Below are 25,598 nucleotides of genomic sequence, written 5' to 3'. Positions count from 1 at the left end.
TGTGAGATGTATCTTTTTTTTTTTTTTTTTTTAAAAAAACAGTGTTTAATTTAAATGTTAAACTTGACTGATGATTTTTTAACTGAATAAAAGATTTTACACTAATATTTACCCCTGTCATTCTTGCTCAGATTACTGATCCTAAATGTTCCATTACTGGGGGAGAAAAAGAGATTTATTTTCTATGATATCAGGAATAACCTCATTATTTCTTAAATCTAGTATTTTTAATGAATTCTTAAACTTTTGTTAAAGAATTCTAGGTAAATGTCCACACTTCATCCCAATCCTGTCAGCTATCACAAGAAGTCTCCTAACTTACAAACAAAAAAGTAAACAAAACCACAATTGTCATCATGTAAAGGTGATATTGGCATAATTTTACCCAAAGCAGAACTTGTAATTTTGTGATTTCAGCCGGTCTGACTGTGTTTTTGTAAAGATGCATTTGTTTGTGTGCAGAGGGCATCACTGTGACTGAAATGCATCATTCAAGCCTTTAAAAAGAAAGCTAATTCATATGTGACTAAGAGGAAGAGAGAAAATCATTCATCATCCATATAAAAAAAGGGCTTTTGAGACTCAATAAATATCCATATTCCAGTACTTTAAAAAGTAGAATAATGTTAAGGACTGTCTCTGCACAGTTTCCCAGCATCCATGCTCTCACAGGAGCACTACAGGAACAGTGCCATCTGGTGGCATGCATTTAAACATCTTTTCCACTCAGCAAGCCAGTGAGGATATAATAGAGACCGCTAATTGAATGATATACAGACAAAACAAAGCTTCATCACTATTCACTCTTTGTCAACTCAGCAGGCAGCTCTCAGCTGAGCTTCTTTGTTTGTAGCTGTCCTGTTAGTGATCAGATTCATGCCCTGTGACAGACTGGCGACCTGTCTAGGGTGTACCCTGCTTCTCACCCTAAGACAGCTGGGATAGTCTCCAGGCCCTCCGGGACAATAAATATGATGATAATGGTGTGACGTATTATCAGTAAAGAAGTGCCTTTCAGTGTTTATCTAATTTCATATTAATGACCTACAAAAGCAAACTTCAATACAGCAGAACTCTGCCAATTAACTATTCTCTTGATGGACTCGGCACAGCCTGATTTGAGGTGTGCAGGTCATCAAAGCTCCTGTTGTGGAAGTTTTCCACTTAAATAAAGCCTGCAGACGAGTGGTGAGCGGTAGCTAACATTCTTTAATCCAAACATACAAAGAACAGACAATCAAGCTTGATGAAGTCCCCGCATGACCGCGGGACAGACGGTCAGCAGAGTCTCACTGAGCCTAGCATGGCTCTCAGTTAAATACCTTCTCCAGGAACAAAAGGCAGAACACAGCTGTTTCACACCTTAAGGTTCACACTCCCTTGCTACTTCCCAGAGTCCTCGAAGAGACAAAAGACTGGTCCTCTGGAGTTCCTGTTTTCCCCAACATCCTTACTACACCCCCTACCATTTGTCTTAAGTATGAGTGTCAGACATGTTAAAATCCAGTGGCACCAAGGCATTACAATAACATAATGTGATTAATACCTAGGTAAAAGAAATTCCTATACACTCCAGAGGTGCCAAGTCAGGCTGGCTATAGTTCCAATACATTACAGACAAAAACTCTGACTGATACATGTCATAATAGAAAATAGACAGATGGATCTGGGGCTTATATCATACAACCTGTAATTTGTAAAATGAAAAAAAAAAACCTCATAATGCTAAATAAAAACTAATGTACAAAAGTCATGTCTCATTCCCCTTTTTTATATTTTTGCTCCTAAGAAGCCAGGCTTTCTCGTTTAAAAGCAGGCTTTAACAAATGTTCACCAGGATTTCCAGAGGTCTTAAAAAGTATCAGTGATACTCTCTTGCTCTCTCTCGTTCTCTTTTTCTGTTTCATGTGTATATGTGTACATATATAAATACATATGGTGACTTATTAATATATTTTAACAGATTTCAACAATTTATTTGCTTTTAGCTTTTGAATAAAAGTCAAATATCATTGTCACTATAAACATGTAAACAACAATCTAATTGAAAACTGAAACAACAAGTATAAAACACAAACTTTGGCCAAAATTGTAACGATAGTGAGTTCTGACTTCATAAAAGTCTTTATTAAGGTGACGACACACTTTAAACATATGCAGAAGAGATGCATCGTCTTACAAAGAACAGCTCTCTGTTTGAGTACTTATAAGGATCGTTTTCTTCTCCTCAGCTCAGAAATGTCCAGTTATGGTATGATGAAAGTGGAAGTAAAACGAGAGCCCCTCAGTTACACCTCAGAGAAAAATAAAGAGGACTATAACAATGTTCTTATTGGTTGAAGTTTTCACTCTTTCTCCTCTGTTGATGATCTCTAATAAGATGCATTGCAGGCTGTTGCTGACTGGGTGACAGACACGTAACAGAGAGGAGACATGAAAGCTGTGGTAGGACTGCTGGTGCTGCTGGTCAGAGTTTCTTATGGTGAGCTTTTTAAGGTTTTTCCACTAAAATTTTATTTTAAATGATTAATCACTTGCACACGATAAAAGTTTTAAATTATCCTTTATTGATAATTAAAAAATTCTCTCAAATACTAAAATACTGAAATGCATTTCCATATTCAGTAAAAAAAAATATGTACCCATGCTTCTCATACATCCATCTATTTCTCAAGCAGGGCATTTCATAGAGGTAAACGTGATGTACATCCTGGACAGGTTGTCAGTCCATGGCAGGTTGTGCACACATTTCCGAATCAATTGTATCTTTCTCTTTGTTTCTGCTACACAAAACCAACTTACTCTTTGCATACTTTCTTGTTTGTTTTCATGGCATCGTTGTCATGTCACTTTCAGATCCATTTTGATTTTTATATGTTAAAGTTTAGCTTTTCATCTTGGCTACTGAACTCTCCATATCAACTGTCTTGATAGAAAAAGTGGAAACAATCTTGCTAATGTTTTCTTCTTTTGCCATGATTTCAGTGTTGAGGTTTAACACAATCTGCGAAAAAGATTATTTTCACAAAAACAATTTGAAGGATCTAAAATTTTCACCTTAATGTAGAACAGGAATGAATCAAATGATTTTAAGATGGACAAAGAGAGTTCAATATTTGGTTGGAATTCTTAGTACCAATGAGATGATATTGAGTACTGACAACTGCTTTAAGTAGTTAACACTAAGATACTGAAAGCAGATGTCAAATGTAATAGTAATTACTTCCTGTCTGGTCTAAATTTACATGTTCTTGTCTGAAACGGATCACTAACAGGAAACATGCTCAGTGTAGGTTGTACAAGTTTACATCTGTGTTAAGTAGAGGAGCTTGTCTTAAAGCTGCCTTGTGATTAAGTAGGGAAGCCGTGTTTTGACGGGAATTGAGGAGTCTGTTATAGTATGCTGTTTATTGTGGGGGTTGATTTTTGTTTGTTTGTTTTTTTGCACATGTACCAGCTGTGTTATCAAGTCCAGTATTGGAGCACATTTTCACATCATCCAATAAAACTATAATAAAACATCCTGTCCTGAATGGCACTGTGTGAAAGCCACCAAACATTCACTCAAAACATTACACAAAACTTTAAAAACTTACAGGAGTATAAAATGAACCCCATCAGTGATGGCTGCTTTTAGAAAATTGAATTCTTTAAATCAGATATAGTTTATTTTGCTATTACAACAGAGTATACAATTAAACACTTGCCATTGTACTGCCCACCCAGGTCATTGTAAAATAAAATAAATGGTCTTCTTTAAGTTTTTTTTCGCCTCTCATCCAAAATGTTTCTTCAGTTTTAGAACAGCTGGTGGAGACTCCAATATAATAAACCCATGATGGGGGCTATCCCAGCAAAGGTCATTGTGAGGGTTGTTAGCCCACTATGATCATGTCAGTCAAACAGAGTAATATACCTGAATGCAGTTTAATATGTTAATAGGGGGTTTCTCTAATGTTGCGAGGATTTCATCTTTATGGAGGTGGCATGTTTTGTGATTTTATGCTATAAAAATGCACAGAACTGTATTGTGACAGTACAGGAAGGTGTGAAAGTTTGTCAATGAAGTCTGAAGTAGCATTGTTATTATTCACCACTAGAGGGTGCCATCATTTGTAGAAAATAATTTGTGAAAGCAGTGTTTTTCCTAAAATGTTCAAGTTTTAAAATGAAACGATAAAAGCTCAAAATTAGCGTAGCTGCATTGTGTATTGTGTTAATGTTTTAGTGGAATATAAGAAAAAAGAAATTAAAAACTGATATTTAATTTTTGTAAACATTGACTGTTAAATATCCAAATTGAACTCTTGTGAAGCCGTTAAAGATTAACCTGACAGAGTTAGTATTTCCAACAGTACAATTTCAATTTTTTTATATATTCTTCTGTAATCTGAAATCTTATGTAGAGGTTGAAAATGTATAATAATTATTATTAGTAGTAGTAGTAGTATTAGTATTAGTGTTATTTGACTGTGAAGGGCAATGAAAAATCATTTATTTTATTCAATTCTGTCACCTAAACTTATTTCTGAAGTTGATCATTTCTTTTTTGATGAGTTTGAAGTTTGATAGCTGCTGACTGGATCAGCAGAGGCTGAATGTGAGCATGCATAGATGCTGTAGATGGACTATTTATGTTTTTGTAGTCTCCCACGGTAAGCTGTTCAGCTCTCCTCACGGTGTTTCAACAATATGCTTTGAAGCTAGGTAGAAGCTGTACAGTGTACACCATACAGCCAAAAAACGAGTTTTGTTATTCTTACTAAGAAGCAGCTCCAATTTCTCTTCTTCTTTCAGCTTGGTCACCACAGCATTCATCTCACCCTGTCCACAGCATCCTCTTCTGTCACACCTACCCTCTGCATGAATGCTCTCTGAGGTCTTCCTCCTCAATTTATGTTTTTTTTACATGTGTTTTATTTGTAGGTGTGGAAACTCACTGTGATGGCAGGCAGGATGGAGTTCAGTGTTATGGAGCTTTGGGAGGAACTGTGGACATCCAGCTGATGGACAACACCTCAGAAATGTCGAGATTCCAGTTGTTAAAGAATTCATTAAAAATACTACATGTGAGAAATAATGAGGTGATTCCTAATGTCACAGAAAGGAGCTCTGCCTTAAATTCCAGTTATAGAACATTTAGGATCAATAACCTGAGAAGGAATGACAGTGGTAATTATACCCTTCAAACCTTTGATTCAGATGGAAGAATATCAGACGTGTGGACTTTACAGTTGTTTATTCAAGGTAATGTTTTCCCTGTTGGAAAATGCTAACATTATAAGTTATGAATTAATCTATAAATTAAATTATAATTTTAATCTATAAAGCATATCTTATAAAATTTTGGATGCCTATATGTTATTCTTTATACTTTAGAACGATCAAGATTCTGGTTTTTAAATCTTAACTCATCTGTGTGTGTTTCTCTCAGCTCCTGTGTCCTCTGTCCTGCTGCTCTCTGAGTGTCTGTCCCAGGGAGAGATGAGGGTGTCCTGCTCCTCTGAGGGAGGGGACAGTCCTCAGTACAGCTGGACTCTGGATGGATGCACACTGACAGATGCTGAGCTCCTTTCTGGAAATAATGAGACTAACATCATCACTCTGAAACAGCACGTCTCAGGACGTCTGGTCTGCTCAGTCAGGAACAACGTCAGTGCTGTCTCCAAAGAAAAGAGGATATCTACCTGCGGTGAGTGAGATCACTGTGACAATGACAACTTTAATGATTTTGGTCATTTTGTTTTTCACCAAGTATATGTTTCTATTCATAGGCTTCATTTTCATTAACTGCACCTTAGTCAATGGGACACAGATATCAGGGTGGGTGCATGAAGCCAATTACACCCTGTGTATTGAACCAACAACACAACCTACACGAGAACAAACAATAGAGTCTACACAAAGCAGCATAGTGTCAAAGAAACACTCCACTAACAGCAGTGATGAACCATGGAACATTAGTAAGTGGAAAATAAAAACTCTGTAGATCTATGTGTGTAATTTTCCTCTTCCTTCTTGTCCTTTTTTATAAGAACATACTGTGTGTGTTTGCTGACTCAAACATCTGTTTGTTTTGAACAGGATATTTCCCACTGGTCGGTGTTGTTCTCTCAGCAGCTGTAATTTACTTAGTTGTTGGTGTAGCGCTCATCTGTGCTCAGAGAAAAAAGCAAAACAACAGACCTACTAAACCAAAAAGTACAAAACCTATTTTTTCCTCAGTCACTTGCTCGGGTTAGTGTACCTTTTGGATATTGTTTTGTTGTTGTTGTTGTTAAATATACATCATAATTTTTGTTTAATAAATGTTTTTGCTGCTTTAGGTTGAGTTTATTGATGCATTTGTCATATGTAAATGTAATTTTTGGTTGTTGCTGATCAGCTAACTTTAATACAACAACGACAAAGAAGGAGAAACAGCTCTCTCCAAAGATAAAACTACATTTCGCTACTGGAACATTTTTGTGTGAACTTTGATCAGCGTCTGACAAATCATTTCACATCGTCTCCAGTCTTTGTGCTAAAATGAAACAGCTGTTTCCACAGCAGACACGACAGTGAACATTTTTATTTCACCCCTATCAAAAAAGCAAATAAGTCTCACAATTTCTCACATTTCTTGCTAATTTGCAGATGAAGAAGGTGAAGATGAAGTAACCTATGCTAATCTAGAGGTCATGAAACTACAGGAGAAACGAGTGGAGCAAACAGCAGAGGTGGAGGCAGAGGTGGAGAATGGCCAAGTCCGGTTTTCAAAGCCGCCTCAGCACACTGAAACTACAGCAGACGATTGCTTGTATGCCAGGGTTCATAAAGTCAGGTGAATTAAGAGCTTCTATGCAAAATAACCACTGAAGAGCCACAGAGGGAGGTCTTGTTGTCAAGATGTGTGAATATCTTTCATTTATTGTGATTTTCAGTGTACAAGCTTTTCAACCACAGCTTTTATGATAGGGGGTTTTTGTGTTCTTTTTTGTATTCTGTTAAAGATCTGAGATTTCATCCTGTTATCATTTAAGTGAGACTAGTTTTTAACTTGTCTTGTTAGAAAAATAAGGCAACATTGAAAAACTGAATTTTTGGACAAATTTCACTGCAGCATCACAGAAAAAGAGAACATGGTGTTAAAAAAATCTTGAGAAACATTAGACAGTTAAAATTTATAGATTAATCAATATCAAATTACTTCTTATAGACATAATACTATCAATACTGATCATTTTCTGGATCTGGGGAAGTTGTATTTTTAACATCTTGGCATCTTTTTTATACTAACAATTATCTAAGAGCTGCTTTAACACACATATCTGGAGTTCACATTGTCAGTGTATTGACAATAAAGCAGCTCAGCCTCCCTCCAAACATACATAAACTTTGCAAACTCTACAGTTATGTTGAGACTGAAGACCAAAGACTAGACAAACACAAAGAAATCATCTGTGTGGAGAGAGCGGCTTATCTGCCTGTCATTAGAGGGTATTTGTGAAAAATTAACATATTGGATAAAAAAAAATATTAATAACTCATTATTATTAATAGTAAATTATTAATAAGTCTGTGAAGGTTGTCAGTCATCCAGGTCATCGTAGTCTACGGAGCTTGGAAAGAAAAGCGTCTGGACTTCTTCAAGTTGCTTGAAGACGTTTCACCTCTCATCCGAGAAGCTTCTTCAGTTCTAAGGTCAAATGGTGGAGAGTCCCAGATTTAAACCCAGTGGGAGTTTCCCCCCAAAGAGGGACAAAGGACCCCCTGATGATCCTCTACCTAATCACATGAGCCAAGGTGTGAAAACATGTGTGAGTCACAATGAGCCAGGGTTTCGGGTGAGCTCATTGTGAAAACGGACCCACCCTATCATGTGATTTCCTGAGGTCAGATGGCCCAGGGTGTGAGTGCATTAAGGCGTCTGGGAAGGGATCTCAAAACTGGATTATAGATGGCAGACAGTTGGTGTCGTAAACTACCACCTCTGTTCAAAGATTCTTTCCAAGCTCCTTAGACAAAGATAAATGTATTTACCCTTCCCTACCCTGTAGCAATGTATATTTTAACATATTTTTCATAGTGTCCATATATTCACAAACATTAATCATTGTTTATATCTGTCCCAGATATCCCAACCTGTTCCAATATAGATGACTCTGTTTGTTCTTTATTGCATTTTTAATTAGTTAAGCTAACAGTGTTAATGTAATGAAAGATTTGTTAGATGGTAACTCTTATTTATGGCTTTTCTTAATGGCAGCAGGGAACTTCAGCAGCTTCTAACTTTTCCCTTAAATATAAGTTATGGTTTAAAATTTGTACCCCCAACCGCTCACAGCAGATGGCTGAGTCTGGTTCTGCTTGAGGTTTCTTCCTGTTAAATAGAAGTTTTTCCTTCCAAATGTCACCAAAGTGCTTGTTCATGGAGGGCTGTCTGATTGTTGGGGTTTTTGCTGTACATTATTGTATCCTCCAATAGGATGTAAAGCTCTTTTAGTTGTCTGTTGTTGGCACTTCATAAATAAAATTGAATTGAACACTGAAAGGTCGTATTTACATGTACAGAAAACTGAAGGGGAAGAAATTAAATAAAGATGCTTCATTTGTCGGGTAAATATTAACTTTACTTATTTATTAATTGATTATTTGACTGCAGCTGTAACAATATTACTTATAGCAAAAATTTGTAATAAGCCCTTTGACAGATTAAATAGAGTTAGTCATTGCTTCTTATGAAGGCCTGTATGTGAACTGCTCTCATACAAAATAAATGTATACATGTCCATTCCTGCATTGATTGTTGTTCTTCAGTCTGTGAAAAACATCATACATACATCATAGTTTGACTAGAATAAACTAGTTTTCGTGATATAACATTGTGACAACGGTAAAATGATGCCGGGGTTTCAGTTCAACTCATACAGAACAATTCATACAACACTAGAAACTTTACACTAATCAACATTTCTAAATTGTATTTACTTAGTAATTCAATTGATAAGAAAATGTTACATACTGAACAGCAGTACTGTTAATGTTGGATCAATACAAGCTATCCACTATCTCCTTCCCTGACTAGGGGCATTTCAAGAGAGACAGTGCCATCTGGTGGCATAAATAAAAACATCTCTCAAATATGGTATCCCAACATTTGTTTGCACATTTTAACAAATTGCTGCATGTATTTCCGATTTCTATTTCCAACACACAAATACACATTTCTGGATACATCTGTAAATACCATCATTTTTCTATTGTAAAATTTAATAATAATGAATAATAATGTAATATTAATAATAATAACATATACTTTATTGATCCCCGTGGGGAAATTCCTCTCTGCATTTAACCCATTCACTCAGTGAAGCAGCAATTTCTTTATCCTGTGTCAAAGTACGACACTGCTATAGGAGCCTATTACTCAGAAAAACAAGATTAATATAATGATGCTCTTATTAGTCAAGTTTTTATGAATTCACTGATGACACTGATCTCTGACAGGACGGACTGCAGGCAGCTGTTGACTGGGTCACAAACACTTAACAGAGAGGAGACATGAAAGCTGTGGTTGGACTGCTGGTGATGTTGGTCAGTTTCTTATGGTGAGCTGTTGACTTTTTTCATCTTTATTCACACGTTTTGCAGAAATCAGATCAAGTGCAGTCAATAAAAGTTTTACATTATTAGAGTAATATGTAAAGCATCCCGAATACAATAGTACTCAAAAAAAAGAAAAAAAATACTTTTCACTATTCTTTTCCATATATTAAAAAATCAAATCAAATATTCTGGAATCATTTAGACAATTTCTGTTTCTGCTTCACAAAACCAAAATCCTGGCTGCACACTTTTTTGTTGTTTGTTTTTACTTGTCATGTAACTTTTTTAATTTATTAATTCTAAGATACTTTGGAGCAGTTGTCACATGTAATAGTGATCACTTCCTGTCTAGTCTAAATTTACGCGTTCTTTTCTGAAGCTCAACACTAACAGGAAACATGCTTAAAGTAGTTTGTACGAGTCTGAATCTGGCTGCTGAGCTGACAGAGACCTAGGATGCTATGTTTGGACTGTCTGTTTCTGACTCATGCTGTGGTATCAAGTATCAAGTCTCTGAATACATTTTGAAATGATCCTTTACACAATAAAGCTAAGAAACAGAATTTTACGACTGTAACTTGTCACAGTACTGGGTGTGGAGACCCAGTGTTTGTGTTTTTGGTGTAAGTTATATTCATTGAATGATTGTTTTCTGTCTGTATTATATTTATAGTTCCTGGTTTCTAGGTTTTCTGTTCTGTTCCTGTGCCTTCCCTGCGTTCTTGGTATCATGTTTCTAGTAAAGGTTTAGTTCTGTATTTTTGTTCTTCCTATTTGTCTCCATGTGTTGTATGCTTGAAAAATACGAGTGCCCTTTGTGAGCTTGTTCCCAGTTTGTAACCAGCACTCTGCCATTAAGGGAGAGCGTTGCTTAAAGGTCATAATGTGACTGATGCAAGACAGATCCTTTATTTAGCAAAATTGGTGTTAATAGTCAATTGTTATGACTACACACACACACACACACACACACATTAAAAAGACAAACAAAAAAATGTCTCAAGAAAAGGGCACTTGGGGCACTGACGAGCAAAGGGGCAGGTGCCACTGACAAAACTGTTGTCCAAAACTGTATCATGGATATTTCTGACTTTATAAAAATCTAAATTAAGGCGACTACACACTTCAAACGTATGAGTCTATTCTTGTCCACAGTCTCGTTACCTCCTGTACTGACTATTGTAATTCTCTCTTGCATGGTCTCCCCCAAAAATCCCTCTATAAGCTCCAGCTGGTTCAAAACTCTGTTGCCCGCATTATTACCAGGACCCCCTACCAGCACATCACCCCTATTCTCCAGGAACTTCACTGACTCCCTGTGAAAATGTATTATTATTATTATTATTGTTTTAATTTTTAATTTTTGTTAATTTTTTTTTTGTTGTTGTTGTATGCAGAAGAGATGTGGCTGTGGTTATACATTTTTTTTATGCAACGATTAGCTCTCTGTTTGTTTCTTATAAGGATTGCTTCCTTTTTTTCAGCTCAGAAATGTCCAGTCGTGGGATGTTGAAAGCAGAAGAAAAATAAGACCTCCTTAGTTACACCTCAGAGAAAAAAAAAGATGACTATAACAATGTTCTTATAGGTCAAAGCTTTTAACAGGATACATCGCAGGCTGTTTCTATCTGGGTCACACACACTGAACAGAGACGAGACATGAAAGCTGCGGTGGGACTGCTGGTGCTGTTGGTCGGAGTTTCTTATAGTGAGCTTTTTTCATGTATTTCTACTAGCACTTTATTTTAAATGACACTTAATAAATGCATTATGCATTATCGTGAGAGATAATTAAAAAAGATCTTGTATAGCGTTTCCATATTCAGTAACAAATATATAAAGTCTGCACATCTCATACATCCATCTATTTCTCAGGCAGAGCTTTTCAAAGGGGTAAAGGTGGGGTACATCCTGGACAGGTTGTGCATACGTTTTAGAATCTAATACTCGGGAATTATTTAGACTATTTCTATTTATTTCTGCTATACAAAACCAACTTCCTCTTTGCACACTTTTTTTTTGTTTGTTTTCATGGTATGTGTCTCATGTCACATTTAGATCCATTTTCATTTTTACTTGTTAAAATGTTTTTCATTTCAACTGTCTTAACGTAGAATGAGTGTAAACAACTTGCAAATGGTTATTTCTTGTGCCATGATTTCAGAGTTGAGATGTAAAGCAATCTGTTATTTACTTAAAAAATCATGTTGATTATCCAATGTGAATATAATGCATATTGAATGTGAAAAATTTTACTTTTTAAATAATTTGAAGAAGATAAATAGTGACCAGATGATATTAAGTTGGACGAGGAGACTTTAGTATGAATAACCTGATATTGTCTACTGGCAATAGTAGTTAATACTAAGATACTGAAAGCAAATGTAAGATGTGATACTAATCTCTTCCTGCCTGGTCTATATTTACATGTTCTTATCTGGAAATGATCACTAACAGGAAATAGCTGTATGTAGGTTGTACAAGTTTGCATCTGTGTTAAGTAGAGAAGTTTGTCTGAAAGCTTCCTGCTGAGTCAATACAGTTGGAGTAGAGAGGAACTGGGAACATTTTCACATCATTCTAACTACATCCTAAATGCACAGAACTGAATTAGTTCTCAGTACAAAACTTCAAGTGTAAGAAAGGCAACAATGAAGTCTGAAGCAGTATTGTTATAATTCTTAGTCTTGTACAACACCAAGCACAACAAAATCCATGGGTAAGGCACTGAGTTTTAAGTGTTCCTATAGTTAATCCAGCCAGTGCTCAGGTTGGTCTGCCTAGTCTTAGAGTCCTGGTGGTGTTTTGACCCTCTTTTGTTTCCACTTCTGATCTTTAGCTTTCCGTAAAGAGAAAGAGAAAGGAGGGCACACAGCAAAGCCCTCTATGCTAGAATTCAGGCCACTGCATTAGGCAATCTGGGGATAAACTAACACCTATGACAGCTTTATTTTTGTTTGCAGGTGTGAAAACTTACTGTGATGGCAGACAGGATGGAGCTCAGTGTTATGGAGCTTTGAGAGGAAGTGTGGATATCCAACTGATGAAAAGCACCTCAGAATTACCTAGATATCAATTATTAAAGAATTCTTTAAAAATATTAGATGTGAAAAATGATCAGGTTAATATGATAGGAAACAGGTCTACCATTATTCCCAGTAATGGAACATTTAGGCTCAATAAACTGAGCAGGACAGACAGCGGTAATTATACCCTTAAAACCTTTGATTCAGATGGAAAATCATCAGGCGAGCGGACTTTACAGTTGTTTATTCAAGGTATTTTTTCTCTGTTCATAACAGATTAATAGATATCAATTTAACATTGTTTGATAACCTTTGTAATATACAAAAATACTCAAGACACATGTATTTTGTGCTTTTCATTTGAGACTTAAAAGAAGGTCGAAGATTCTGATTTAACATCTAAACTCATCTGGGTGTGTTTCTCTCAGCTCCTGTGTCCTCTGTCCTGCTGCTCTCTGAGTGTCTGTCGCAGGGAGAGATGAGGGTGTCCTGCTCCTCTGAGGGAGGGGACAGTCCTCAGTACAGCTGGACTCTGGATGGACGCACACTGACAGATGTTGAGCTCCTTTCTGTAAATAATGAGAGTAACATCATCACTCTGAAACAGCACGTCTCAGGACGTCTGGTCTGCTCAGTCAGGAACAACGTCTCCAAAGAGGAGAGAATATCTGCCTGTTGTGAGTAAGAACATTCTGATAATAACACGTATCATCATTTTGGTTGCTTTGTCTTACATAAATAATCTGTTTTTGCTCATAGGCTGCATTTTCATTAACTGCACTTCAGTCAATGGGTCACAGATATCACGGTGGGTGATCCCACCAATAACCAATAACACAATGTGTATTGAAACAACAACAGACCATACACAAACTGGCATCATGTCAAAAGAAAACTCCACTAACAGCAGTATTGACCCATGGAACATTAGTAAGTGGAAAATAAAATCCTGTAGATCTATGTGTGTAATTTTCCTCTTCCTTCTTGTCCTTTTCTATAAGAACATACTGTGTGTTTGCTGACTCAAACATCTGTGTTTGTGGCTTTCTTTGTTTTGAACAGGATATTTCCCAATGGTTAGTGTTGTTCTCTCAGCAGCTGTAATTTACTTAGTTGTGGGTGTAGCACTCATCTGTGCTCAGAGGAAAAAGCAAAACAACAAACCAACAAAACAAAAAGGTACAAAACCCTGATTATCCCTAATCAGCTCACTTTAATACAATAACTGGAAAGAAGGAGAAACAGCTCCCCCCAACAAAAAAACTACATTTCACTATTGAAATCTTTTTGTTTGTGTGAACTTTGATCAGAGTCAGACAAACCATTTCACATCGTCTCCAGTCTTTGTGCTAAAACTAAACAGCTGTTGCCACAGCAGACATAACAATGAATATTTTTGTTTCACTCCTATCAAAAAAAAGCAAAGAAGTCTCACAATTTCTCACATTTCTTGCTAATTTGCAGATGAAGAAGGTGAGCATGAAGTAACATATGCTAACCTAGGGGTCATGAAACAGCAGGAGAAGCGAGTGGAGCAAACAGCAGAGGTGGAAGCAGAGGTGGAGTATGGCCAAGTCCACTTTTCAAAGCCGCCTCAGCACACTGAAACTACAGAAGACGATTGCTTGTATGCCAGGGTTCATAAAGTCAGGTGAATTAAGAGCTTCTATGCAGAATAACCACTGAAGAGCCACAGAGGGAGGTCTTGTTGTCAAGATGTGTGAATATCTCTCATTTATTGTGATTTTCAGTGTATGAGCTTTTCACATCAAAGCTCATGCATATTGATTTTCTTCACTTTCACTCCACTTGTTGTTCATAACAGGGCATAAATTCATACTGTATTAGGTGGCTCTCAATTACAAGCACCATGAGTTTATTATTTTATTTTTTGTTTGTATTATGTTAAAGATCTGAGATTTCCTCCTGTCATCATGTTAGCGTGACAAGTTTTTCACTTATCTCGTTAAAAGAATAAGGTAAAATTGAAAAACAGAAGTGTTTGACAAATTTCACTGCTGCAACACTTTACAGTGATCCAAATTTACATATTGAATAAAAACAATAATTTAATAACTTATTATTGTTAATAAATTATAATAATAATACATGTACTAAGTCAGACCTTCCCAAAGTGTGGGGCAGAGCCATTGCAGGGGGAGAAAGAAAAGGGAAAAAAACAAAAACAATGCTTGGACACTGCTAGCACGGGGCGCCCACACAAATGCAAAGCAGAATATGAAGCATTGCTGAATATGTTTCCAAACCAACTTCATTCTAAGCCAAAGACTAGAAAATATGGTGAAGCATATCTTCCCTTTGGTTTCACCTGCACAAGTGCCGAGGTAGGTCTCCCCTGCAGAATTGGTTTTCCCTTCGTTGGGAGCAGCGTTGGGCTCTTCAAATCACAGACAAACAGTATCCCACGTTCTTGATTTTTAGTTCACAAACACTTGCTGTAATGACTAACTACTCCTGACATTTTGGAGATGTTAGCTCTTTATACAGTAAAGTTACAGCGGGATACACACAATATCAGCCTGATCCTGCCACAATTTGTTCCCCCGGTTCAAATCACGGACAAACAGTATCCCACAGTTGTTTATGTTTTCGAACCCATTTTGCACAGAGAGGCAATTTTTGAAAAATGTTTTGATAGCAATGTTGAATATTATTACACAGGATAAAAAAACAACTACACCGTGACGCCTCTGCCTTTCTAAATAGAGGGACAGTAACTGCGTGTGTATATGTAAGAGTGTAAAAACTGAAGATAGAGACAAAATACTGTTAATCTGACTATCTGCCATTCTGCAATTCATCTCATGTAAACAATAACGGGTGGCTGTAGCTCAGATGGCAGAGCAGGTCAGCCACTAATCTGAAGGTCGGTCGTTCGATCCCAGGCTGCCTCCTGGCAGCATGCCAAATATCATTGGGCAAGATACTAACCCCATGTTTGCTTACTGGTGGTGGTCAGAGGGCACGGTGGCGCCAGTGTCCGGCAGCCTCGCCTCTGTCAGTGCGCCCCAGGGCAGCTGTGGCTACAATGTAGCTGACATCACCAGTGTGTGTGAATGGGTGAATGACTGAATGTAGTGTGAAGCACTTTGGGGTCCTTAGGACCATATGGCCTAGGGACTAGAAAAGCGCTATACAAATGCAGGCCATTTACCATTTACCAATAACGTGGCGCACAGCGTGACGTGAAAAAAGCACATACCTTTGACGTTGTGTGATGAACTCTGTATTCCTCGTCCACACAAACGCAAAAAAGGAGCTTTAAAAAATCTCCATTTTCGGTGATTTGAAACGCCGTTTAGTGTGGAGGAAACAGCTGCGTTTTCAAAAAATATCCGTGTAGGTGCGGACGTAGCGTAAAAGAGTTAGCAGTTTATTTTCTTACTACCTGTAATTTATTTCAGATTACTTGTACTTGCTTAATTGCTGACTAAATGTTTGAGGTGTGAAATAAACACTGTACTAAGTATTTTTGGCTTCTGTATTACTACCCTCTAGCTCTCTGTATTTAGAATGTAATTTTTTTAGTGTCCATAGATATTCACAAATTCACAAAATCTGTCCCAAATATCACAACCTGTTCCAGTATAGATGACTCAGTTTGTTCTTTATTGTATTTTTATTTAGTTAAGCTAACAGTGTCAATTTAATTATGTCTTTTCTTAGTGTCTGCTTCTCACTTTTCCTTTAAATACAAGTTATGGTTTAAAATTGGTATTCCGGTGTTTATACACCACTTTGTATTTAATGACCATTTTTATAAATCTCTTGCTCTTAGCATCTGTTTGGACCTGTCTTCCTCCTCTCACCCCCAACACTCACAGCAGATTGCTGCCCCTCTCTTTACTTATTTTCTAATTCATTCTTTTAATCAAAATGTTTCTTCAGGTTAAACAGTATTGCTTATAGCATATAGTTAGTCACTGATTCTTATGAAGACCTGTATGCAAACTGCTCCCACAAAAAATAAATGTATATATGTTCATTCCTGTATTGATTGTTTTTCTTAACATTCATGGTGATATGCAAATTTGAACCTGAGTCACTCACTTTCTTTATTCTACTCACGAGCGACTCAATCACACTGGCTGTTTTTTACTAATCACTGTGTAACTGCTGTAAATTCACAGTAATTGCCATCTCCTTACAAATGTTTATTAAAGTCACCACACCACGCGACTGACGGACTGTGTTGAGGTAACCTGTCAGCAGCATGTCACCGATGAAATATTTAGTGTTTATTTGCTGGTTTGTCGGTAGCAGCTCCTGAAAAGCAAGTCTACCACACATCTGTTCGACCAACGCCAGTTGATCTGCGACGCCAGTTAATCTGCAACGCCAGTTAATCTGGAACACCGGGCCGGACTAAAGCTGCTGCTCTGGGTGGAAGTGCACGGTGGAGACAAGGAAGCCCTGAATAAGCAGGTGTAGCACTCCAAATAGCCAAGGGAGTCCGGAGATCATCCTCTGTAACCGGAGGGCTAACTCCTCCTGGTATTCCTTAACCGGCAGCGCTACACACTCTTGGCAGAGAGACTCTACCGTGTAGACTAGGTCCGCCTGGAGCTCAGGAGAGGGGTTGTGAGCTGCTGGGTCCACTGTCTAGTCACGTCCTTCTCTCATGAACCGGCTGTGTGCAGACCCAAATGCAAACTCACTGACAGAAGGAATGAACTCAGAAAGCCACAGCTTTATTGGCTGGCAGGGGGAAACGCATACAAAACTAAACTAAATTGGAAAGTGCTAAACTGATACATGATAAAAAACACAAGGAAACACAGCCATAAGGGAGGCGTGGACATGAATACGCAGAAGGATGAGGAAATGAGAACATACAGGGAACACAGCTGATATGAATTCAGTTGCCACTGAGGAACTACACCAAACACGGAAACACGAGACTTTCATAATAAAACAGGAACTGCAATATTACACAGGAGTGGGGAAAAGGCAGCAAGGGGGAGGAGCAAGGGAACGCGAGGGAGAGAGCAGACATGACAGGCTGGGGAAACATGATTGAATAAAACGAGGGGAAAATCAGGCACAAGAACTCGCAACTATATAAACACAGATACACAGAGGGAGACACAGGAGCAAAGACACAGGGAAATCTAACAACCAAAAGCTAAACATAACAACCTAGGGTGGACTCAAACCATAATACAAAATGGAAAAAAACACAAGAAACTGAAACTGCTGGGTCATAAGACCCATCATCGTAACACAGACTGCACCTCATCCAAGCATACTAGGACTAACACTGCTCACAAATGCCTGATGTTTAAGGGGAAAAATGCTTAATAACTTATGTCTGTTTGTCTCCCAATTCCCATTAGTCTTTGAGCCAGGAATCATATTTCCGTACATCACAAATGAACAGTGGAGGGTAACATAATAAGCAAACAGGAGGATGTCAGAACAAAAACATTGCAGAGAAAGAACACGAGGATTAGACCAATGTGAAACACCAGCGCAGTGAGAATGTATGTTCACTGCATTAAAAACAGCAATTTTAAGGACAAAATATCTCAAAACCTGTTTTGTTTGAAATTGAATGATTTGACACTGTGATGAGGTCTAGAGCTGAAGATAATACATTTCTTACCAGTGTGACATTCTCAGACCCAAAGTCAGAGCTGAAAAAAGTCATCAAAGCTAATAATGGCCAACAATGAAGCAGTGTTATTATTATTTACCACTAGAGGGTGCCATTATATTTGGAAAATAAATTGTGGTAGTTGTGATAGGCCTTCAATGTTCAGCTTTGCAAAATGAAATGATAAAGCTGAAAATCAGCTTATTATTAATTTGATGACTGTAGTGTATTATTGAGCATAATGGTGGGATGTAGCTCAGGAGGTAGAGCAGGTCATCTACTGATTGGAAGGTTGGGGGTTCGAGCTTTGGCTCCCCCAGTCTGCACGCTTACCCCAAGTTGCAATGCATCTATTGGAGTATGACTGTGTGTGAATGTTAGTTAGAAAGAACTTAAAAGTGCTGGTGTGATCTAGAAAACCGCTTTATAAGAATCAGTCCATTTAACATGTTATAAGACATTATCGTGAATAAAACGATTTTTCCTGCCAGCAACAACACTAGACATTCACCCTCATCTGTGAATTTTTTTAACAATTTACAGATGAGGGTGTCCTGCTCCTCTGAGGGAGGGGACAGTCCTCAGTACAGCTGGACTCCGGATAGACGCACACTGACAGATGCTGAGCTCCTTTCTGGAAATAATGAGAGTAACATAATCACTCTGAAACAGCACATCTCAGGACAACTTGCCTGCTCAGTAAACAGCAACATCAATATGTGTGTCTCCAAAGAGGAGAGGATATCTTTCTTCCTGTGACGAGTGAGAACAACAAAAAAAAAGCTGATAACCAGAGCTTTGATAATTATTGCGACTTAAAAAAAAAACTTCAATTATTATTGAAGCGTATGACTTGCAGATACTGTTAAATGACTAGCTGATACAACAATGAATTTTGTTTCTTATCTAACTTGAATCTAACTTCCTTGCTAATAACCATTTAAAAGTCATCTTTAGTTTGGTTTAATTTAGTTGCCTTAATGTGTCATTTTCCTAAATTAATAAGCCACCCTCCTAATCAACCATGGGGTTCAATGAAGTTTGGCATTACAGGCTTGTAACTATCAATAAAAGTGAAACCCTGCCTGTGACAGACCTAACATGACCTTTCATTTCTGCGTCACTGAATAGTTCACTCCTGGCTCAAATGTGGTGAAGCTCAGGAGTAATATAATTGAATAGGAACAGCAACACCACCTGGTGGTTTGCACCCAAGAAAATATTAGCCAATAACAAACCTTAATTATACTGGAAAATGATTGTAAGGCACAAAAACTCATTGCTGGCAAAGTCAAGATCTGAAATGAAGTTAATTCCAATATTAGATCAAATAGTGGAATAGATCAAATAACAGGGCTGGACCCACTAGGGAAGGAAAAACAGGTTCAGAAGCAACATTAAATTACAGTAAATGGCAATAATTACAGTTAGTTTTACAAAAGTCTTAATAAGAAACCTAAACCAAAAACACTAAAAGCAGCAGCCCAACTTCATATAAAAAACAAACTAAAGGAATTAGCTGGAGGCCACTTGTGAACACGGTCTACACTGAAGAAAAGCCAGAGGTGCTACAAAACATGATGCTTCACTTCACTATATTTCTAGTTCTGTTAAAGTGTAACCAGATGTGAGAAATATAATAATATAATAAAATAATACTCCCTATAACATCTTATAGTCTTACTTTGGAATTAAAAGAAGGGAAAGAAAAATCTCTGATTAAATATTATCAACATTATGCTATATTACATTTGTTTAAACACCCAACTTAAAGCTTTATTAACATTTCTCTCTTCATCTTTGAAGCAATATGTCTCAGTTTATCTAAGTTGGCTTTTGCTGACACTTTGCTCACAGACACATTGGCAACTTCTGCTGAGAAGTAAGCAACATGTCTTCAGATGGGGAAGCGTGAAGTTTCCATCTACTGGTTTACAGAGGTGTTACTGTTGCATATACATGCTTCTGTATTTAGTGAAACTGTTAAAAATATGCAAATATTTAATGAATGCTTGCAGAAGCAAAACAATGCAAAAGTTACATTTACAGAAGTGTGAATGTATATATTTTATCACCATGTGTACTTCTGCCATGCTGTTAATGCTTAAATGACAAAATGTTAAAAGCACCATTTTCACAAACAAAACATTAAAAAAAATCCCCCTGTTCCCAGAGTGATCACATAATCCACGATTACTTGTATGACAACCACTGCAAAGCCCAAATACAATTTAATATGAACAGCTGCTACTGGTAGGTTTACCTTATAGTGTGAGGCCTTTGGTGCTGTAGTCCTTTGAGATGGAACTCCTTCTTTTCCTGCCTTCACCAACATCTACCACGGCCCTACAGTCCTCAGTACAGCTGGACTCTGGATGGACGCACACTGACAGATGCTGAGCTCCTTTCTGGAAATAATGAGACTAACATCATCACTCTGAAACAGCACGTGTCAGGACATCTGGTCTGCTCAGTCAGCAACAACGTCAGTAAAGTCTCCAAAGAAGAGAGAATATCTACCTGTGGTGAGCGAGAATATAAAGAAAGGTGATAACTGATTGTTAGGGTCACTGCATACCTCGACGCAAATGATCTGCTTTTTATTCACAGGCTTCATTTTTATTAATTGCACATCAATTAATGGGACACAGATATCAGGGTGGGTGTATGAAGCCAATAACACCCTGTGTACTGAACCCACAACCGAACCAATGACCACTCAAACTGCTGTGGGTAAGAAGACTGACATAGTGTCAGTTAAACCCTCCACTAATATTAGAACCGACAAGCAAAACCATAGCAGTGCTGACCCATGGCACATTAATGAAAACTTACTCTGCACAATAAATCCACTGATGCCCTTTCGTCATAAAAAACATTACTGATTCAAACATCTGTGTTTTGTCTCTTTTATTTTTGAAACAGGATATTTGCCACTGATCAGTGGTGTTGTCTCAGCACTGGTATTTTTCATTGTTGTGGGTGCATCCGTCATCTGTGCTCAGTGGAAAAAGCAAAACAACAAACCAACCAAAGACAAAGGTACAAAACTAAATTTTTGCTAACTCAGTTTGCTCAGCTTATATTTTTCTTTCTTGTAGGTTTTTTGTTTGTTTGTTTGTTTGTTTGTTTGTTTGTTTGTTTTTTGCTGTTGAGCAAAGCTTATTGATCACTGTGTCTCATGTGAGTGATATTTGCAAGTATCACTATTCCTCATAGCTTAAACTAGAAATGTGAGGAAACACGTCTGCCCAAAAGTAACAATATTACACTTCAACAACGGAAACTTTTAAGAGTGAAGATTTTTTTTAAATTCTTATCAAGAAAGCGAATAAGTACGATCATTCTACATTTTTGCCACACCTGATTGTTATGCCTTATTGCAAATGAAGAAGAAGACCAGGAAGTAACCTACGCTGATGTCAGGGTTATGAAACAACAGGGGAACCGGATGGAACAAACAGCAAAGGCGGAGGCAGAGGTGGAGTACGGCCAAGTCAAGTTTTCAAAGCGACCTCGGCACTGAACTAAGAGGAGATGACTGTATGTATGCCAAGATACAGAAAGTCAGGTGATATAAGTGGTCAGTGCTTTTACACGGACTGCACCAATAAAGGTTCACAGAGGGAGGAGGTGATATTAAGGTCATTTAATTTCTGTCTTTGTGTACAGTTGAATCTCTAACAGAACAAAGGTTATTATCCAAGTCACCACAGCTTCATCTTCATGTTTTCATGTTCAGCTCAAGAAACAACTTGCAGTAATAGATTTAAGCAACATCAAAGTGCTTGTTATAGACATATTACTCACAATACTGATAATTTTCTGGATTTGTTTTCAACATCTTGGCATGTTATTTGTACTTAGAAGTATCTAAGACAGTCATGTTTCCTGATTTTTGAGGGTTTTTTGGGATGTTTAGTTTTTCTCTAGTTTGGGATTCTTGATCATCTTTGTGTTTGTTTTGTCCTTCTGTCCCAAATATCTTGATGTTAATTCTGGGTTTTGAGATAAAAAAATTTCTTTGAGCTCCATAGCTTTCTGTCTATCGGGTGATGGTTATGTTCCTGTTATTTGTGTTATTGTTTGTATTTCCATTCTGTTTCTTCAGTCTTGTCTTCGTGTTTATCTCTTGTGTTTCTGTCAAGGTTGCATGTTTTGAGTCTGCCATCAACTTCCTGTTTTACTTTGGTGGTCTTTAGTCTCTTGTTCTTCGTGTGTAGTTCCACTTCCTGTGTCGCACAATTTGTAATGTATGGCTGTATCCCAAGTCTGGAAACGTTTCATACAGCTTTGTTTGACAGAAATGAAGGACAAAATATTTTGTTCATTTGTTTGTTTGTTTCTACATGAGCTTTGATTTGATAAGTATCTGAGGCTGAGACCACGGGACTGTGAAATCATGATTATTGGGCTTCATTTCTGTACTGAACAGTCATTTTAAGATTAGCTAGTAAATAACAATTAGCTAATGTTGTTCATGAGACTAAAGTCATCTTACTTTGGTAATGTAAATATAATATGGCCAATATTAAAGTTATCATTCCAATCATTATTAGTTATTACAGCAGTGAATGAACTCTGTTTCAAATACTGAACTGCAGTAAAGATTCAAGCTGCATTTATTTATATTTCCTGTCACCTTAAATCTTCACTTTATATATAACTGTGTTATATATAAGAGACAAACATTGTTCTTTTAATATGTTGGCATTACTAAATTTGTAATGCCAACATGCTTACTTTAAATATTCATAAAATCATAAAATTTTCTGTAAGATTAAGGTCGACTATTGAACGGCGTATATTTTAAAGTAAAGGCTTTAAAACCAAGTTAGTACAAACATCGCTAATGTCACATAACTTTGCCGACATGTGGCCAACAGGAATGTTTTAATGTTCTTCGTTATTAAACATTTGCGCATAAAAGAGTGACATAATATTCAGTTCTTACTTTTAAAAGTTTACTCTTCAGGTGCCCCTCCTCCGCCGTTTTTTTCGGCAAAATTATCCACACCCACCGCCGCGCTGCATTCTGGGATATGTTGGGCCAAGAAGTCTACACCGCCACATCCTTAAAATTCAGGGAAATGAAGGACGCATTTTAGGGCCGCATTTCGAGCAGCCTTTGTCGCGTCGCTGTGACGTAATCAGCCTTAAAATGCGGCCTTTAAGGAAGCAGACCCTGAATTGGGATACAGCCTATGTATATTGTCTCAGTACTTGCTTGACCTCATGTCTGGAGTATGTTACGAAATCAGTTTTACCCCTGTTCTTTTATTCGTCGAAACTTCCAGAGACGGCACCGGAACTCAGTAGTAATTTTCACAAAACTTTTATTTATCTTTATTCATCTTCATTTAAGCATGCACTTCTAGAAGGGAAGACGAGGCCGGTGTGTCCCTCTGCAAAATCTTCACCCCTTTGTTAGTTACAGCCAGCTTTATAGAGGTGTCCCCATCATAAAACCCCCCCACGGTGTGCTGCAAACTCTGTGTCTGTGTCTATGTGAGTGCTCGTGCGTGACTGTGTACGCATACCTGTATGTATGTGTGTGCGCGTAAGTGAGTGTGCGTGACAGTTAAAACACTGTGGGTGTAGGTGACTCCCTAGAGGTCATAAAAAAACCCATTTCCCTTCCAGATCACCGTTATCCAGGTCAAATGTTGAGACCCCCACCCAAACATTCTCTGGGGAATTTCCTCTCAGGATTAACTCCTCTCTGTTTTACTTTCACAGTTCAACTGGGGAGGGTCTCCTATACTCTGCTCCTAAATCCAGGACACCATCAGGCCTTTATTACATTGAGGGCAGTGTCAATGTCTCTACAATAATTCTACATTCTATGTTAACACATTTCTAAACTCTAAAATAAGCTAAACATTTCTACAAGTCCCCCTTTTTATCTGCCCTATGGCAGATAAAACTACACTAAATCTTTCACCATAATGTTTTCATACTGTGACTCCCCATTTCCCAAAAGTGGCATCATGATGAGTCTTACGAACAAGGCTCTGATACAAGGCACACAACAACACCCACATGTCACTGATACTGCAATAAAAACAAACAAAGAAACCATAATTGACCTAATGAAACCTTTTCATTGCCCAAAGACAGAGGTCATCCACGCTTCCAACGGGTTATCCAATCCCGAATGCTCATACATTGTGGTGGACAACGTCTTTAGGCCTTCCGGAACTCAGGTCACAAAGCCATCGGGAGCTGTATTATTTGGAATAAAAGTACAACACATATCCCCAAATATCGCGCAAACGCCCCCTTTTTCTCCCAACAACATATCTAACGCCATCCGATTTTGTACTGCCATTAAAGATGTTGGACCCAATTGTTCAGCAAGCCCTTACATTTAATGACAGCACAAAGATCAAATATATACGAGATTGTGGACCCTTTAACGTAGTCCAACTATATACCACCATAATAATCAAAACACTCATCTGATTGACCTGTTTCACTACGTTTGGTTCGCTTCACCGTGGCCTGTGATGGTGGTATCCCCGGAGTGGACTCAGATCTGTCTCTGGGCAATTCACTTTTGAAAAATCACAGTTACAATTACAACAGTCACACCTAACACTACCGTTTCTCTCCAATTCCACCTCAACCAGCCTAAAAAAGTTGACATGAATTAAATGTAGATGAAAGCCTCGTCTGTTTACATCTCTCCCTCGCAGAAGGCTTCTCTGCAGAGCATCAAATCTGCATGGCAAAGTGACACACTTTAGGTGATCTTCATCCTTGGGAAAAGTGATGTCAACTATTTCCCAGTCTCCTAGTATTTGTGCCTCACACAGAAACACAATTCCATCGCTGGACTTCCTCTGCGCTGTCACTTTTGGAGCTTGACACGCTCTCTCCATCCCTCGAGTTGTCACGTCCAACGCTGCTGAAGATTTAAGGCAGAGCACGTCGTACACCTTAGTTGTCTTCCTCAATGTCAACGATGAATCTCTCATTTTATTTAAAATCTTGCTGTGGGAAGTCTCCTCTTGATCTCCTGGAAGCTCAGTAGCACAGCTCTCTGTGTGATGTCTGCTGTGCTGAAGATGATCTCTGATCCTCCTGAAGCCTCTCTCCTGGCCTCAGCTCCCATCTTGTGGACGATCCTCTCAGCCACTCCTTCTCGTCATGGCACCTCACGACATCTACAGATAAAAAATAACACTCCTCTCCCCACATGGCTTCCACCATGTGTCAACTCCCCAATGAGACATGTACAAGAATGTTGCACATTCTCTCTAAAACAATCTCCAGGGTTTCCCACTTGGAGCAGCCATACTCCAACCTGTAACCCTGTGTAAAAACATTAATCAGCAGTTACATGTTCAGCTTATTTAACTCCC

At 37.9% G+C, this 25,598-nt stretch overlaps 1 protein-coding gene across 9 annotated transcripts in view; it reads left to right on the top strand.

Moving 5' to 3' along the window:
- Window positions 1-2,433: 2,433 nt before the first annotated feature.
- LOC148106137 (pregnancy-specific glycoprotein 22-like) overlaps window positions 2,434-25,598 on the top strand; it is a 41,736-nt gene continuing 18,571 nt past the window's right edge. The window contains exons 1-6 of one of the 9 annotated variants that reach the window (XM_087849446.1): window positions 2,434-2,482; window positions 4,927-5,247; window positions 5,435-5,692; window positions 5,775-5,885; window positions 6,091-6,201; window positions 6,637-6,954. In XM_087849446.1, coding sequence (XP_087705572.1) covers window positions 2,434-2,482; window positions 4,927-5,247; window positions 5,435-5,692; window positions 5,775-5,885; window positions 6,091-6,201; window positions 6,637-6,827 — 1,041 coding nt within the window. In that variant the 3' untranslated portion in view covers window positions 6,828-6,954. Of the gene's footprint in view, window positions 2,483-4,926; window positions 5,248-5,434; window positions 5,693-5,774; window positions 5,964-6,084; window positions 6,202-6,636; window positions 6,955-11,247; window positions 11,297-12,551; window positions 12,867-13,042; window positions 13,292-13,373; window positions 13,545-13,676; window positions 13,794-14,078; window positions 14,270-20,659; window positions 20,757-25,598 lie in introns of those variants that run through there. The other 8 variants (XM_087849442.1, XM_087849415.1, XM_087849408.1 and 5 more) reach the window with 8 other exon arrangements.

The sequence above is a fragment of the Neolamprologus brichardi genome, chromosome 2 (genome assembly GCF_056152115.1).
Source record: "Neolamprologus brichardi isolate AB-2024 chromosome 2, ASM5615211v1, whole genome shotgun sequence".
In the NCBI taxonomy this organism is placed as follows: Eukaryota; Metazoa; Chordata; class Actinopteri; order Cichliformes; family Cichlidae; genus Neolamprologus; species Neolamprologus brichardi.
Note: the sequence above shows the minus strand (reverse complement) of the source record. Positions and strands in the feature narration are given on the sequence as shown.